A 17,836-nucleotide genomic window follows, 5' to 3' on the forward strand; every position below is an offset into this window, starting at 1 on the left:
AAGGATTTGTTGGAAGGATAATGAGGATAGTGTGAGAAGGATAATGTTGGATGGAAGGAATACAGGTATGTATTCCTTCCATCTCCCCTTTCAGTAATAATATGCTGAAATGAAAATCTCGTTTATGTCTGATATAGCGCTGCCTTGCCTTGATTTGGGCGCTATTTATAAGAGGTATCTGCTACAATACACGAAGCAAGTGTCTTGTATGGCTCTGCGTTTTACAAAAAGATCTAGGTAGCATTTTGAATGTGTACATGCTTTCGCTCCGTGGTTGGAAAAAGCTAAGGTCTGAAAGTTCTGTTGGCTGATATCATCGGGACACGTTAAAAATGTTGGTGATTCGCATCAGTGGTTGGTCAACCATCTCCAAACTTACACGTGCAACTCATGTGCACCTGGTGTTAAGCGGCATGTTCGTAGAAGTTGCAGTGCCACATAGAGCATTAAATCGCAAAAATCTGAGGGACACTGCTACCGCGCCTGTTACTCTAACGTGAGTGGCAAGTCTCATGTGCCTGTGATTTCACCAGCACCCTTCAAAACCGGAACATAGTGATCTTCACATTACTGCTTTGCGGCAGAAATAGGTAAGGTGGCAGTATTTCCCTGGACGAACTCTTTCACATGGAGCTCTACTGCTACTACAACTGTAGTAGCAGTAGAGCACCTGGGTGTCACCCAACCACTGTTACATAACAAGGTGTATGTATCTGTCTATATACCTTCCTACGCCGCGGAGACGTATAACGGGTTGGACGTTGACGAAACACATCTTAACTTACACAACGGTCTGATTGTGGAGATGTAGCTGGTTGTAGTTTTTAAAAGAGATGGGCATCCTCTTCCTTATCACTAATAATTCTTTAACAATCTCTTTTATATCGAGTTCTTAGGTTTTCGCGACTGTTACACATAGGAAATGAAACTATTTTTCTGGATTTAAATAAACAAACCGACGTTTCGGGCCCTTTACATATCCCATGGTCACGGTTGACTGAGGTGGTACAGTTTTCAACCAGTTATGTCTAATATTGATGCAAACCACCCTATTTTTTCACTATAGTTATAATACTTATTAATTAAATACCTTATTTTTAATTTTACAAAGAAAACATTCCTATTTACGCCACATTAAGTTTTACAAATTAATTTATTGAATGAATTTTTACTAAGTTCAATTTATTATTAATTAATAATAGAAATTAGAATAAAGTAAAACATATTAATTAGTACTGCAGTCTTATGTCTGTTTGGGATTTTTCATTAGAGGTAATACTGGATCCCAAACTGGTGGTACGGAGAAACCATGTTCCCTGTTGAAATTAGGATTTTTTTTTAATTTCAATGGCCTCTCGCAGCATCCTGGTTAGATAACGGACTTCTTTTGCAAGGCCCTGGAGTTTGTCAAACTTCATTGAATGTGTAGGTCTATCCATGACATGCTCGCAGACTGCATCTGAATCTTTTTTATATTTAAAATATACATAGCACTATACTTCATCACATGTCTCTCTTTAAGAATTATGGTTTAATTACTTATTTACGCAAAACACAATAATAATAATAATAATAATATATTATCACGGACAGGACTATTCTTGCGGATAAGCCTGATATTGTGATATTGGATCGATCGCAGTCGAGGGTAATTCTTGTGGACGTCACCATCCCGCATGACGAGGGTCTCGTGAAAGCTGAAACCGAGAAACGCCGGAAGTATCTCGACCTGGCGCACGAGATCACCGACATGTGGGATGTGGCCTCCACTGAAATAATCCCAATTGTTTTGTCCGCAAATGGGTTAATTCCAGTCAGCCTTTCTAACAGTTTGAGGCGGTTGGATTTCTGTGGCGTGTCGCTTCCATCACAAATGCAGAAGGCGGTCCTGCTCGATACGGCACGTATTGTTCGCCGATTCTTGGACCTGAGTCCCTGACCCCGGCCGACTGTGCCATTGCCGGGAAATACCGCCTCTTCCATTTAAAAATTCAAAATTAATCTTTAAGGCCTTGGGAGAGGCGTGAGTTTAAAATAAATACAATAATAATAATAGGTCCTAACTTTTGACGATCGGACGGTCACATAAAGGCCATTTTTTATAGATCCGCAGTATATTTTGAGTACATACTTCAGGTTAACACCTTTATAATTATATGTAGTAATTATATGTATAAATGTATGTAGGTAACATCTTTATAATTATATGTATGTCTAAGTACTGTATTAATTGTGTTGAAATTAATATGGTAGAAATACCTGTCGCAAATTTTTCTAGTTGTAAGCTGCTCTTGAAAAGAGCGGATGCGTAATGAAAGTTTAATTATCCCGAAATGTTATTGATAGTATTTATACATCGGAGACAAAGAATCAAGTAGCTCAACCGAGAGTATTGGATGAATCAAATATTCCATCTCTAAGTATGGCAAACTAGGGGAAGGTAACCGATTCCAATAAAACTTGGCAAATAGATGTCTGTCCATGAATTTATGAGGTTAGTTTTGTAATTATGCGGTTGTAATTTCATAGTCACATGACGCCAAATTAATCAATCAAACTTCAACTTCTGACCTCCAACAAGTTACGGGCGCCGGAATTATCAACATAACACAAGTAACGTATGTCTCGTCGTCTGGTAAGCCAAAATGAGCGAAATTCCTTTGTATGTCCATCAACGTGTCACCGAAATGTGACATTCGGTGTGACCGTGTCTCATGAGCTAATTCGCCGCATCAAAACCTTCCTGTCGCATTGCTCTACATATAAAATGACAGTTTAGAAAATTTGGACACAGTTCGTCCGCACCATGGCGGGGGTGATTTCGTTACTGTTTTTGATAGCGACGATTGCTGTTAATGTCATGGCTTTTCCAGGTAAGTCATTAAAATCACTGTTTCGTAGGTAAAATAGTTAGAAAGAAAGAAAAGAAATTTATTCAGCATAATACGGTTACTATGCTAGACTGCCACGCAGAGGTATCGGGTTCGATTCGGTACGTTGTTTCAGAGTTCAAATAATTCAAATTATAGTGTGATCATTTATGGTGGGTTGATGTTTATAAATAAAATAAATAAATGAAAAAGACTTGTTCTTCAACACAATCCGTAATAAAAACTATGTCAAAGAACAGATAAAAGCACCAGCAATTTGCTGTTTTCTACGGTCTTCAGTAATAGTCGCTGGAGACACTGCAACGTGTACTGGCGAGTGCCTTTTCATAAAATGTATAACACCGAAGGTACCTTAGTCTTAAAGGTACCTTCCTTGTTTAATGTATGTCCCTAAGTTAAAGTCAAGGGTCCCTTGAAATCGGGTAGTGTTAATAAGCGTTTTAGTTGTTTACAAGAAATAATTTTGATGGTGGGCGCTTTCTTTCATAACCGTACAAATTTATCACCGTTTAGAGCGGTCTATTTTAATCACAGACCATTTAATAATTTTATTTTTAAATTTGTATTGAATTGATAATCAATATTTTTATTATTACTCCACTAGCTTGTTGTAATTATTGATACAAAGATCCGAACACTTAGGAAAAATTCCTTAGATCCGGCCAGATTCGAACCGACGCCGTTTTCTAGCAAATCGTATCAGACGCTATGCCAACTAAACCACATAACGAACCTGCGGACCTTACGAATTTCTCTATGTGTTTGTTTGTCGGATCTTTGTATTTGGTTTTCAACTACTTTTTCTATGAGAAATCCATGAACCTAGGCAGGGTTGGTAGCTGTAAAGTTACCTAACTGGGTGATAAAATATTTTCAATTTTTTCTAAGTGTTTCGATCTGTGTATTAATAATTGTAACAAATTATATTTTTGTTACAATTACAATAATTACCTATTACAAGTCATGAAACAAATGTTGTTTAGGACGTTAGTAATATACTTAGTTCTTTGAGGTATCATTAACAATATCCTGAAACTACGCAATATTTGGATTAAACTGAGATTCTTAAAATTCGTGATATATTCTTCGTGTTTCAAAGTATCTGATTTTCACCTAAAGATACCTAAAAACTCCTAAAAAACAAAAAGTAATCCTAGTAATCTTAAAAAAGGTGCCTACATAGTTACGGGTTTGTGTGTAGATTTAAGGGTGAAGAGAGGCTACAACAGCGGGTACGGCGACAGCGGGTATGGGCGCGGCAGCGACGAGCGCGACGCGAGCGTAAACAGTGATGAGATCGGATGCAGTAATGGTGGCAGCAGCGGCAGTGGGTATTCTGGCAGGGGGTGAGTCGTCATATGAATCGGTGTTATGTTACGGTCAATTTCTTACCTTGGAGATTTTTTGTAATATGAGTTTCAAGGGAACTGTTTTAATGTAAAGTATGGGTAAAGGTAGATTTAAACCATTGTAGACCAAGTAGGGTAACGACCGTCTCTTCAACGTATCAATGCCTATATTTCACTCGGAGCATAGGTTTGTCACATTATTTTAGTTGTACGTACAGGTTGTAGTGTCATTCGTGTAAAGTGGGTGTACGTCTCTTATTTAGGGTTTACTGCGCATAAAATATAAGAGATAGGAACATAAAGGTGTGACCTTCTAATAAAGCATTTATTTGGCTCTAAATTTAAATAAAAACGAAAACTTAGAACATGCGATTTTTCTTTTTTAGTCACTCAGGCGCCTTGTTTGGACCCAAACAAATCACCTACTCCTCTTCCTCCGTTCCTGAGATATAACTCCTGCGCACACTAACGTACTGCGCTCAGGCAGTTACCGCGAATGTCTCTAAATATAATTTGAAAAAAAAAAAAGGTATCCATCACAATGTTTTCGTGCTATATTGAAATAAAGAGAAAAGAAAAACGTAATAACATATTAAATGTGCCAGACAACCACATTAATTACATGATCTCAGACTAAGGAATTCCATGTACTATGAGTACCAGAGCAACGAAATTAATCCGGGGTTTTATCCAGAACACTCAGAAAGTTCGTTTCGGGAGCTTCTCATATAACGCCCACAGTGCGAACCGCTGGGCCACCGAAGTCGTCAAATAAAGTAGGTAGGCATTCTTGTTCAAACAACCATAAATACAACAATAACCACGTCTACTATTTGATGTCATTTTTTAAACACCGCACGAACGCTTCAATTCTTTGAATGATGCGTGAGAGGATCCGCGCTTTGCAACGCAAATGACCTTTGAGATTATACGAATATGTGCGTCCATACACAGCATGAGGCGAGCGTGCACACTTACAAGCCGTGCTGCTACGTTTCTGTGGAGTTACCATACTTGGTCTTATTTTACTATACTTAAACTTAATATTTATTGATATTTCAAAAGCAGTAAAATATCCGTTATACTTAGGCTGCTAACAGATTGACTGCATGTTTGCAGTTAATGCGTGAAATCGTAATCAACATCACGCAATGGCTGCATGTAGTTGATCTCGGTTGCATGAAGTCCGTTACGACTGCTTGCAGTTAATGCGTGAAGTCCGAGTTATCCGAGACCTCAACTGCGTGAAGTTGATTACGACATCACGCATTAACTGCAAACGTGCAGTACAGTCTGTAAGCAGCCCAAGGTACATGTAACAAGTTGGACCATATTCATAAACGAAATTCAAATATTTTCTTTGCTAACCATTGCAGTGGCTACGGCAACAGCGGCAGTCGCGAGCTGGCGTACAACCGTGATGGACGAGGACGCTCCTTCGCCAAATCAACCGCATCTGCTGTAGCAGCGTCATCAGCCTTCAGCGAAAATATGAAAGCTAATGTTGTGTAGAAACTCGTTTTGTATCTGCTTATAATGTGTAGTTTAATGCTCTGGCTACACAGAGGAGGCCGCGGGAGCTTTCAGGGAGCGGGAATATTTGTAATGTATTCCCGCGCCCGAAACTCTTCCGCGGCCGCCTCTGTGTGGCCAAACTGGCGTCGGCCAGTTTTACTTCGCTGCGGGATTGTCAAGCAAAATGTTTTTTCAGGGACTGTCGTATTCTATGTTTGAGAACATGTATAAGTAGGTATGTAAGGAGGCAGGTCACTCTATAGATTCTTCAGTAATTTATTATAATAATATAAATTACACAATATATGTGGTATAATAACATTTTGACTCTTCTATTACAACGGTTACGCAAAATCGCAGTAGTTTTGAATTTAGTTTAAATAGGTATAATAATTTATTTAAATATTATTTTGGTGTTGGGAAAATATGGTCTGAATTAATTAAGTCGTACATTTTTTTGGAGGAACTAAAACGAGCCAAAATACCCGAGATGATTAGACACCCGAGCTTTAGCGTGGCGTGATTGTCTATTAGTAAGAGGGTTTATATTGGCTTTTAGTCTCGACGTGAAAACTTTACTTTTCACTTCGATTGCGAGAAAAAAATTCAATCGTTTCCGCTCTAGGTGCAACAAAATTATTCGGTCCTTCATAGATATAAATATTCCACGACGTCGATGGTTGATATTTTTTCGACAACTCATCAAAACATGCTAAAAACTTTTTCTGAAGTAATTTGTTTTTTGTTCCTCCAATCCAACTTTCATAGGTTTCATCGGATATTTATATTATATATATATACATATACATATATATAGCCAGCCAGTAGTACTCTCGGTTTTACTTCCGTGCCTTTTCCGCATAGATGGCGGTGCCATATTATTTTCCGGCGTTAGTGCGTTTATTGTATCTACATATGTCTGGTTTCAAAAAAAATACCGCTAAAATTTTGCATCGTGATTTTGTTGTGGAACGTAAAAGATTGAAATAAACAAAATTTATTAATAAAAAACAGATTACTTCAGAAAAAGTTTTTTTAGCATGTTTTGACGAGATGTCGAAAAAACATACCATATATACCTATCATATACCATAAACCATCAACATTGTGGAATATTTATAGTAAAAATAATTCCAATTGCAACATTTAGCTTTAAGTAAAACATTACACATAAACACGTTTTCGACTATTTTTTGTCGCAATCAAAGTGAAAAGTAAAGTTTTCACCTAAGGACTAAAACCCCAATAAAACCCTCGAAGTAATAGACACCTTCGCTGAAGCTCGGGTGTCTAATCACTTCGGGTATACATTGGCTCGTTTTAGTTCTTCGATACAAAATATACTATGATCTAAATTACAATTTCTCAGTAGATTAAGTAGAATTCGACGTCAGTAAAACGGTTAACTTAAAGCAGTTGCTTACGAATCCGAATAAAAACGTGTTTTGTTACCTGTAGGTAGGTAGTATTTAAAAGTAAGTAGGTTAAATTTTACAAATAATGGATTGTCCCAGAAACCTTAAAAAAATATACAGTGCATTATATTAAAAAATGTTTCATTTCTTATTTTCTGCAAGTAACGTACACTATATAACGTGTATGATGTAATGTAAACAGAAACTAACTGTAACATAACTAATATTTGTAATGTTATATAGAACCCTAAGGACTCGTGCAGCGTGCCGGCGATATGTCGCGATTGCCGTTGCGTCGACTCGCAACGACTTCTAACGACGAAAGGGCGACTGGCGACGTAACACTACCGGCGACCGACCGACAGCTTACTGATTTTTTAAATAATTATCGTACCTACAGGAAAAATGTATCTATAACCATACTATTATGAAAATTTTTTTGTTGGAAAATTCCGTTTTATACGGGTCTATACCATAGGAAGGATAAGAAGAAGGAGATTTAATATTCACGCAATTAATATTCTGCGGCGATTATGAACAGCATCAATTATCCTATCTGGGTCCATTATTATAATTTTAATTACTTATGTAATAATCTAATAATAATAGGAACATTAATTGATCATCTAGCAGTCGCAAGCGACTTGCGACGACTGATTGCTGCAAGTCTCACGACCAATGGCAACGCAAACGCACAGCGAGTTGGTGGGACCGCAGTCGCTGCTAAAGATCGCCGGCACGCTGCACGACCCCTATTTATTCGACACGAATTTGATCGCGCTCAATTCGAGCGGCCGCCGCGCGGTCGCCGAGCGGAGTCGCGCGGCTGTTGTATTATTCAGAGGAATTTAAATATTGTTACCGATTAAATAGAATTCAGATTCGCCAGTAATATATATGAAGGCGTGGTAACTGGGCCGCTGGAACACCTTCTCCTCGTGTAACTAGTCGATTAGAGTTACGAAATATTGGTTCAGTTACTTGGTATAAAAAAAGAACAACTTCAGAGCATAGGTAGCAATATAGAACATTGGGCATTGATTTTTTTTGCATTTAATTTGGATTTTCTTTCTTCAGTATCGTCGGAAACAAGTTAAGAACAAAATTAGTGCTTAATTTACGAGTATCTTATAGGCGAAAAGAAAATATAAAGTTGACTTGATTATGTGTCAAGAAATGTACAATATAAACGTATTCACCATCCAATGTGCTCGATGGTATTCACATTTGCAGTCGCTAAACTAAGAATTTATAATCTCCATAACCACCGCCGCCAAAGGAACCGGAATTGGCACTGGCACTGGCACCCGAGTACCCTCCACTGCCGTAACCTCCAACTCCGCCGAATCCGCCTACGGGACAACCTGAACCGCTATATTCTGAAAACGTGTAGCCATTTTAAAATTGAAAAAATACAAGTATTTAACAAATAGAGTAATCGTAATGAACTTAATACAATATGAAAGCGATATTTCTAGTTAACCGCTGGTAGCTGTAAAGGCCTGCCTGACTGAAGAAAAATTTCATAGATTTCTCACAGATGGCGCTATGGCGAAAAGTCGTTAAAAATCAATGACAAAGATGGCAGATACGCACGTAGTACAATTTGTAAGGTCAATGTTCCGTAGCTCAGCTGGGAGAGCGTCAGGCACGATCAAAAGAATTTTTCTTTATATTAATAATCATTATTAAAATCTTTTTTAACAAACAGATGACAAACAATTCAATTTCAATTGTTTGTCATCTGTTTGTTAAAAAAGATTTTAATAACTTTTCTCTAAAGGAAGACCGTCCTTTAAATAAAACCTTCCTTAGAGAAACGTTCGTTTGAGAAAAAAAAAAGAAAAAAAAAGGAAAATCTTCCCTAAGTAGCTATTCCTAGCATTTATCGACGATTTGCCTTACTTTATATCAGGGGGCTTAGTAGTTTTATTTGCAGACGACAGGACACAACCGTTGGGAGTGTTATAAGCTATAAGGAGTTGGACGAAAAACTAACGTACACGTACAGGGTCAAAAGCACGTCACGCTTGACACTTAACACTTAAATCCAACTCTATGCCGCTTACGATAAGAACGGGTCAAAGTACAAAGTGTCAAGCTTGATGTGCTCTTGACTGTACAAACACACAATATGGGTTGTTCTCCTTAATACTTCAAAGTTGAACCTTGTTTTGTTCTCTGTAACAAATTCAATAGCATGGTCAACTCAGTTAACTCACTTCTGCAGTGCCACTGTGCAATACATGCAAATTCTTAGGTTTCACATTATATTCAATCTTACACTGGAAGGTACATACAGTCTCTGTGCGTAGAATTCGGAAGTGCTGGGTAATGAACGATATATAAGCAACAAATGATCTATTTTCGCTTTGTATAACAGCATTTGATACAATTTCAAAGGATATGATCACTCATTGAATATAATCAATAAGTGTTATAACATTAAAGGTCATAATTACATTGTGTGTATTAACCCTTCAGTTTAACAAACATTAGATATAATGATTAACTAAGATATTTAAATAATTTATTTAAAGAAATATATATTTTGCGATAAAAAAATAAAAAAAATTCTCCATACAAAAAGAGAAGATTTTTTTCACATGATAAATAATAACATTCCTCATAACTTTTATTCTTGTGTAATTTCTTAAAAAGCTGATTGTTTCAGAGAAAAAAAAATATTATTATTTTTTCTATCGAGAAATATACATTTTATTTTTTTGTAACGTAGGAAAATGTAATGTGTGTGGTTTATTTACAATATAGGCCCAATCATTCTCTATCAAGAAAAAAATAATCCATCTGCAGGTACTTGCGGCTTTACGAGTGAAAAGGTGACAAAATGTTAGATTTGTTATTTATTTTTTAACACAATATACTACTACTACTAATACACGGTAAAATCATTAAGGCCTGGAAATATGAAAACTTGAGAGTATGTTACTTGTATTTAGTGTATGCATAAGAGGGGTGAAAAAGGGTAAATATGTTTGTACGAAAATATGAATTCTTTTACATAACAAAGATGAAATTTTGCATAAATGTTGTACAATAAAAATTATATTATGACCTTTTTTTAAAACTACTCCTAAATAGGGGCGAAATGGATGTATTCAAGTTCGTATAGTAATTGACGCGTGGTGCAATTTGCTTCAAACTTGGTTTGGATACTATAAATACAAAATAAATAAACACGTGTTTCAGGGTTTTTCAAAACAACCCCTAAAAATGAGTAAATAAAAGTAAAAAAAAAGTATCTAAGTATTTTTTTGCAAACTTGAATGTTTTTCATTTATGTTTTAGTAGTATGTAAAAATTTAAATTAACGCATGCCTGGTGGGTAGGTCACTCTATATAGCACAAATATTCAAAGGCCGCTGCACTCGACTCAATGTTCACTGCCAACAACGGAATTTTTTAACTGAATTTACGCTATTAGCTACGATTATGCACTTTTATCTTTACACTTTATATTGTTTTTGTTGTCACATTTATGACACGAGTTTAACTTTGTGTTTATATGATTTTATTGTCGTTTACATATAATTTTTAAGCCAAAATATGATTGTCACATTCAACTGTATTGTTGGATGTATTTAATTGTTCTTTTTTAAAGATAACATTTTCACTGGTTAGTTATACTATATTCTATCTATTTATGCAATTTTACATTAATTATGGACTTGATTACTATTTTTATCGAAATTATTAACACAACTACGATCTTACTACACTGCCCCTAGATGGCGCTCTCTAAAAATAGCTCAAACTTACATAAGATTCCGTTAATTGGGTTACTAGAATCTTAACAGTTAATGACATTATTTGATCCACCGAATTCAGCTACCACCGAAATCAGGATGGTTTAACAAAAGGCATAATTTTTGTTTAAAATACTATGAAAAAGCAACGAAAACATTCAATAAATTTACATAAACGTTTACTAATATGATTAACTGTTAAATCAAGCTTTTTCAAATCAAATTTATTTATAAATTGACCGGAACAAATTTTACTTTATGACTATTAATTAAATTCAGTGTTCAGTTTGGCTGTTTAGCCTTTTTTCATTAAAAAATCAAGTACTTCGGTACATCTTTTAAGAAAAAATCTAGAACGCAATCTGTAGCTACAAAAGCAATAAACAAATTTTTTGGAACTTGCGCGATTAACATCTTTCATTACTTTTTATATAATGACGAGGTAATTCATGCAACTTCAAAACCTTATCCTCCGCTTTTTCTTCGCATACCTCTGTATATCTTTTTCTTCAAACCTTTCAAGATATAATTGGATCGCTTTTTATGCTTTTGTCATCTTTGCTTTTCTAGCACGTTCCTTCATCTTCTTGATTTCCAATTTTTGTTTTCTGTTTTGATTTTTCTTATTCATTTTCAGCGGAAAGCAAGTAGTAATGTAAAATTGTCAAAATCATTCATATTAACTAAACATTTATATGAAAAATCGTACAAAATTCTTGTTTTTCAAAGATAATATGGCTTCAAAGGCAGTTTTTTCCGACTTTTCTGAATTCGGCGGCATAAATTAATAGCGCAGTAATTGAGTTCAACTCTACCTATGTGATTGGAAACCAATATATTGTTTTGATGTTTCCTCTGCGTTGTTATGTTACGTTGTTCATTTATAGGAAAAGAAGTTGTATGAATGGGTTTTAAAATAAATAAAAATATGAATATTATTTATTTAACATTTTAAGTGAAAATGTGAGCAAACACAACATCGTGATCAATAAAAAGTTGCCCCACAAAGTTGCTAAATCGACTTTGCACCCAGTAGCAGTAGAGCTCCTTATGAAAGAGTTCGTCCAGGGAAGTCCACGGAATCGAAGGCCACGGGATTCAGAAAATATGCATATTTTTTATATTACTCATAAACGACAATACTTATAAAACCAATAAATTGTTATAATATAGGCCGTTTCGGGCCCTTTACAGGTCCCATAGATAGTCAACTTTATAGTCAACCGTGACCATGGGACCTGTAAAGGGCCCGAAACGTCGGTTTGTTTGAAAAAACAAATATACGCAATTTATATCCGGAAAAATAGTTTCATTTCCTATGTGTAACAATCGCGAAAACTTAAGAACTCGATTTGTTATAATATTTTAGTCCTTATAACCCATATTATAAAAAAATATTACACGCAACCTTAAAATTTAGTTTTTGATAAATTGTATACACAGAATCCATTGACAAGAACCTAGGTCTTAAATAAATAAGAAAAAAAATAAGTAGGACGTAGTTTCGCTTTCTTATTTGATATAAGAAAACGAAAATACATAGGTACTAAATAAATGCATTAAGTAGACACTTTTATAAAAGTTGAATAGGAAGAAGCAGTATTTCTAAACGAACTTCAATGTTTGCGTTATAATATTATGTGGAATACATGCTGGTCGCACAAAATCTTTTTACATTATAACAAAAATGTCATAACATGACACGTCGATAATATGTATTATGTAAAAAAAATAATTTATGATGCGTGGAAGTTAGACTTATCATGACTGAAGGTGCTAGAAATGTCATTATTTCTTGAATAGTGCATTATATCCAAGTAATAAAATACTCACAAGATATAATTACAACAATACCCGTGTCTACAGTGTCTACTATCAATAGGACGTTTGCGCTGTTGCATGTTGAAGATTTTTCAGAATAAATTTATACATATTTCATTTGCTCTATTCTTTTTTCCATTATCTATATTTAAAACTATCAATTGATAGCAATTGTAGTGTAGGTAGTATACTCGTGAAAAGAGAAAAATTTTCGAATTTGTCCAGATCAAGTGGGTAGACGCGGCGGAGGTGGTGGCGGAGGTAGTGGCGGAGGCGGAGGCGGAGGCGGCGGCGGCGTCGGTGGCGGCGGAGGCAGCGGTGGCGGTGGCGGCCACGGCGGCGGTGGTGGCGGATACGGCGGTGGCCACGGCGGCCGCGGCGGTTACAGCGGTGGCCACGGCGTTGGTGGTGGCGGATACGACAGTGTTGACGATAGCGAAGACGAATCTGGTAATCAAGAAAAGAAACTAGGAATCAGGAAAAGTAAGGGTGTTTCCTAGAAAGCTATACTGAGAGAGAGATGAAGATGATAGGGGTCCGTAGTTGCACACTACAACACCAAGTGCCGTAACGTCGTGCGCCTGGTGACAAGCGACACGCCTATCTATAACAGTTGCAGTGCCATTCAGAGTTTTAAATAACAAAGACATTATGGGCACTGCCCCTGCGCCCGTTACCCGGAGACATAAGTTCACAAGTCCCATATGCCTGTGATTTCACCATCATTCTTACCCTTCTAAATCGAAACGCAGTAATGCTCTCATTACTGCTTGGTGGCAGAAATAGGTAAGTTGGCAGTACTTCCCTGGACGAACTCCTTCACATAGAGCTCTACTGCTACTGAATTGGAAAACCTATAATATTGCTGTTCGTCAGAACAAATTTATACTCTTGGATTTTTAGTTGCTATTAATGTTTCTAGTATAACTCAATTTTGTTGAGAGTGATATCATTGAATTTTTCTGGGTGGCAAAGGCGGATGTCAAGATGGTGAAGATGGCGAAGATGGTGGTGATGGAAAAGGTAATTTGTTTAAAGCACACACTCATAGCCTCGCACTGGGAAAATTCTGTGTCGCGGGTGTCATGGACACACATAGACAATCACAAATTATACCCAAACTCACGAGATAAATAATTGTAGGCCATACAAATATTTCTCTTTGCGTGCAGACCGGCATGGTAACCGTTAAATAACTGCCTGCAAAATAAACTTAACAATCCGGAAAGATAGTAATGGCATTGTTATTGTAAAATAACAATTTTTATTGCCCATCACATGACATTGTTCAAAAAACACTTGCAATAATGAGTGACAGCAGTTTGGCTTATAAGAATACACTTGATAGCCAGCGTTATATTCTTACATGGGTATCATCAGTTCATCAGTATGTCACATTACGTTGCCTGATAAATATATATAATAGGTATTTGGTAAAAGCACTTCTAAGTTAGAAGTGCTTTTATATAGCATGACAATCGTAAAATTATTATGAACTTATTGGAAAAGTTATGTTTGAGATCCCCCACATTAGCGTTTTTCGAGCGTCAGCCGCTTACCAACGCAAGCACAGCGTCGACGCGACGTTCGTTAGGAAATGAAACTATTTTTCCGGATTTAAATCGCGTATATTTGTTTCTTCTAAGAAACAAAAAAGAGAAAAGAAAAACAAATATACGCGATTTAAATCCGGAAAAATAGTTTCATTTCCTATGTGTAACAATCGCGAAAACCTAAGAACTCGATAGTATCCCTAACTAATTAGTGGACGCAACGCCAGCAGCATTGAGCGACTGCTGAATAGTTTTTTTTTAATAATATCAAGTGACGGGACGAACATGGGCCGAACGTCTGACGCTCTGTGCATGCGTTGGCCAGACGCTGATGCTCGAAAGACGCTAGTGTAGAAACCCCCCTTCTATGTGTCTAGTACACACATCAAAAGTGTCTAGGGATCAAGTACGTTTAAGAGTATTGCTGCAATTAGGGTTAATTATATTAACTTTTTTGTATCGCTATTGATACTTTTTAGTGAGTTTTAACATTTAAATAAGGAATATTGTTTAAAATTCGATAATAAGAAGAAAATCGATTGTCAATGTGGTTTTGTATAAAAATGAGTTATAGCATTTTGACAAAATCATTACAATATCTGCATCGGAACCGAAACAATTTACATTATTATGGAGAGACGACATCATTTAACCCGAGAAGTGATGATGCGAGCCGTCGGAATGTTGGAAGCTGGTTCCAGGCAACGTGCTGTGGCTTTCACTCTTAACACTACACAGAGCGTCATAAGTCGCCTCTGGACGCGCTATCGCATGACGGGCAGCGTGGCCGAGCGACATGGAGGACGATCTCGCATCACGACTCGCAGACAGGACCGGTATATCCAAAATACTGCTCGACGGAATCGTACCATGACCGCCATGATGTTGGTTACGAGGCTCCACAGCTCCTCAGGCTTGCTAATAAGCGATCAAACAATCCGAAATCGTTTACGTGAAGTGGGTCTGCGATCCCGAAGGCCGCTCAGAGTTCCACCTATTGCACCCTGCAATCGCAGGACCCGTTTACGATGGGCTCGCGAACACAGAAACTGGGAGGAAGAAGACTGGCGCTATGTGTGCTTTTCGGATGAATCCCGCTTCGGTATGAGATCGGATACAAGACGTACTCGAGTTTGGAGAACATCTGGACGTCATGAACGTTTGAGATATTGTCAGGAAGTTCATCCATATGGTGGGGGAACAATAATGATATGGGCCGGTATTTGGATCGGCGGAAGAACCGATCTCATTTGGATCAGGGGTAACCTCAATGCTCAAGTTTACGCAGAGAGGATTGTTTCAGATGTTATCATCCCTTTGCGAGGCCAGTTGGGTGATTCATTTCTACTAATGCATGACAACGCACGTCCACACACGGCTAGAGTCGTAACACGCATTCTTGCCGAAGCTCGTATCAACGTTCTGCCGTGGCCTGCTCAATCGCCAGACCTCAATCCAATTGAGCACGCATGGGATATGCTTCAAAGAAGAGCTGTGCCGAGTATGCATACCGTACATACTCTACAACAATATTTTGACTTGTTACAAAACACATGGGCGGCCATTCCTCAAGGTGATTTTGATGAACTCATCTTAAGCATGCCAAATCGCTGTAATTGTGTGATTCGTGTTAATGGTGGAAATACAGATTATTAATTTTCTTATCTTTACAATAAAAATGAGCAAAATCATCATTTTCGCCATTTTTTTGTCATTTAATTGACGCCGTTAATTTGAGTTTTTTCCCACAATTTGCAAAAACATCAATTTAGTTTATTTTAATTAAATATAGGGGTAAGCGGTTAAATAAAACATAAGCATTAAAGTAAGAAGTCGTCCTGGAAGACTGGATTTGGTAAATATTGCTTAAATAATTTTTATTTCAAAAATATTCACTTGATCCCTAGACACTTTTGATGTGTGTAGTATAACTTTCATATTTAAGCTTACAAAAGTTATCGCCTGATACACGTAGTGAAATAAGTGAACGGTGAAAACCTGCAAGTCGAAGGTCCACAATCCTTGTATAACCTGAAAAGTTGGGTACTTTGTATTAAGCCAGCGTGACAAAGTACCACCTGAACCCTGCTGAGAGTTGACCATCCTTGTAGTGGAATGTAGAATAGTTGTAACTGGGCATCTAAGGATCTCCGTAAAATAGTCTTTCTAAATTTTAAAATTATCGTGGCTACTCACTGATTATCACTCACTGCACAATATAAAAGAAATCGTACCGTGCTACGAAATTTGTATTAGTGATGATTATTTGCAGACTTTCTATACACCTATTTTTAAATCGGGTTGGGCTGCTAGCGCGCGTAATGGGCCATCTGAGCGGTTGCTGCTGAGTACGCAGACTAGCGAATAATCGGCCGTTACTTTCGAATATGTTTTCTATTTGTGAGCGGACCTTGAAGAGAGCACTTCCATAATGAAAATTTAATTGTCCAGAAATGTGATTTGTTAGTCGACTTAGAGTGGTTGGCTCAGCGGTGGTAACCGTTAGTTGCGCAGAGCGCGACGGGAAGTGAGCTTGCTTACAACTTCGGTACCTATCTGTAAAATAGGCCCGGAGTGGCTCACTTAAGGCCTTATAGAGAGCCGGATGAAGTCCGTTCAAACGGGTTGTTCTGGAGTTAAGTCCTGACTTAGATGGTATCTGTTCGGGCTTGCTTGCAATGTCGTGATGTAATCTCCAAGACGACGGTTTACAATGCTTGGATAATCTATGAAGTATTTAATTCACATTGCGTCAGCGTATTTAATTTAATTTCGTTTTGGGTTGCTGCATATGGTAGCAGTTTATAGTTTATTGCTGTTCCTCAAAATAAATTAATACTCTAATATTTTTTGTAACTATTATATTCTAGTGTAATACACCATATATTATAATACAAAATGTAATACAATAGGTATAACTAATCAATTGTAGTGTTACACACTCGTGTTTGTGGTGACTCGTGTTTTGAATTATCTAGGTGGTAAAGGCGGCAGCGGCGTAGGCTGGGGTGGTAATGGTTTTACGTTAAGAGAAATCTTGTTTTATAAAGATATAAAGGCTATATTATAGGTATTAGAAAATATTTACTAAACACTAATTTAAATTATTTATTGTACATGAAAACTACAATTTATATATTTGTGAATGTATAGTGACAATACTTCTTGCTAATATGAAGGAAAGTATTGTGATTAAACCTGCAAGTCGAAGCATTCTCCACATTTCACAACCCTTGGAGAGAATTTGAATTTATTCTCTCGCCTAATTGTTTTAATTAATGATCTGTGAAAGCTAGATTTGTTATGGCTGATAGTGCTTGAAATATTATATTTCTTGAGTATGCTTATGTCTAATCAAAAATACTCAAGAGATACATCAAAAGAAGACCGAAACACGTCCTAGTGTTAGAAGTATCTACCTATTAGTAAGACGTTTGGGTTGCTGCAAATTGACCCAGTGTATTGCTGTTCCCCAAAATAAATTTATATTCTTTAATTTTTTGCGATGATTAATGTATCAATTGT

At 36.9% G+C, this 17,836-nt stretch overlaps 1 protein-coding gene across 1 annotated transcript; it reads left to right on the forward strand.

Moving 5' to 3' along the window:
• Positions 1 to 7,848: 7,848 nt before the first annotated feature.
• LOC113230035 (glycine-rich cell wall structural protein-like) lies at positions 7,849 to 13,258 on the forward strand. Its single transcript, XM_026463763.1, has 2 exons — positions 7,849 to 7,987; positions 12,984 to 13,258. The coding sequence occupies exons 1-2, from the start codon at positions 7,849 to 7,851 to the stop codon at positions 13,256 to 13,258; spliced, it is 414 nt and encodes a 137-aa protein (XP_026319548.1).
• Positions 13,259 to 17,836: the final 4,578 nt, after the last annotated feature.

The sequence above is a fragment of the Hyposmocoma kahamanoa genome, unplaced genomic scaffold (assembly GCF_003589595.1).
Source record: "Hyposmocoma kahamanoa isolate Upper Pololo Valley unplaced genomic scaffold, ASM358959v1 63, whole genome shotgun sequence".
In the NCBI taxonomy this organism is placed as follows: Eukaryota; Metazoa; Arthropoda; class Insecta; order Lepidoptera; family Cosmopterigidae; genus Hyposmocoma; species Hyposmocoma kahamanoa.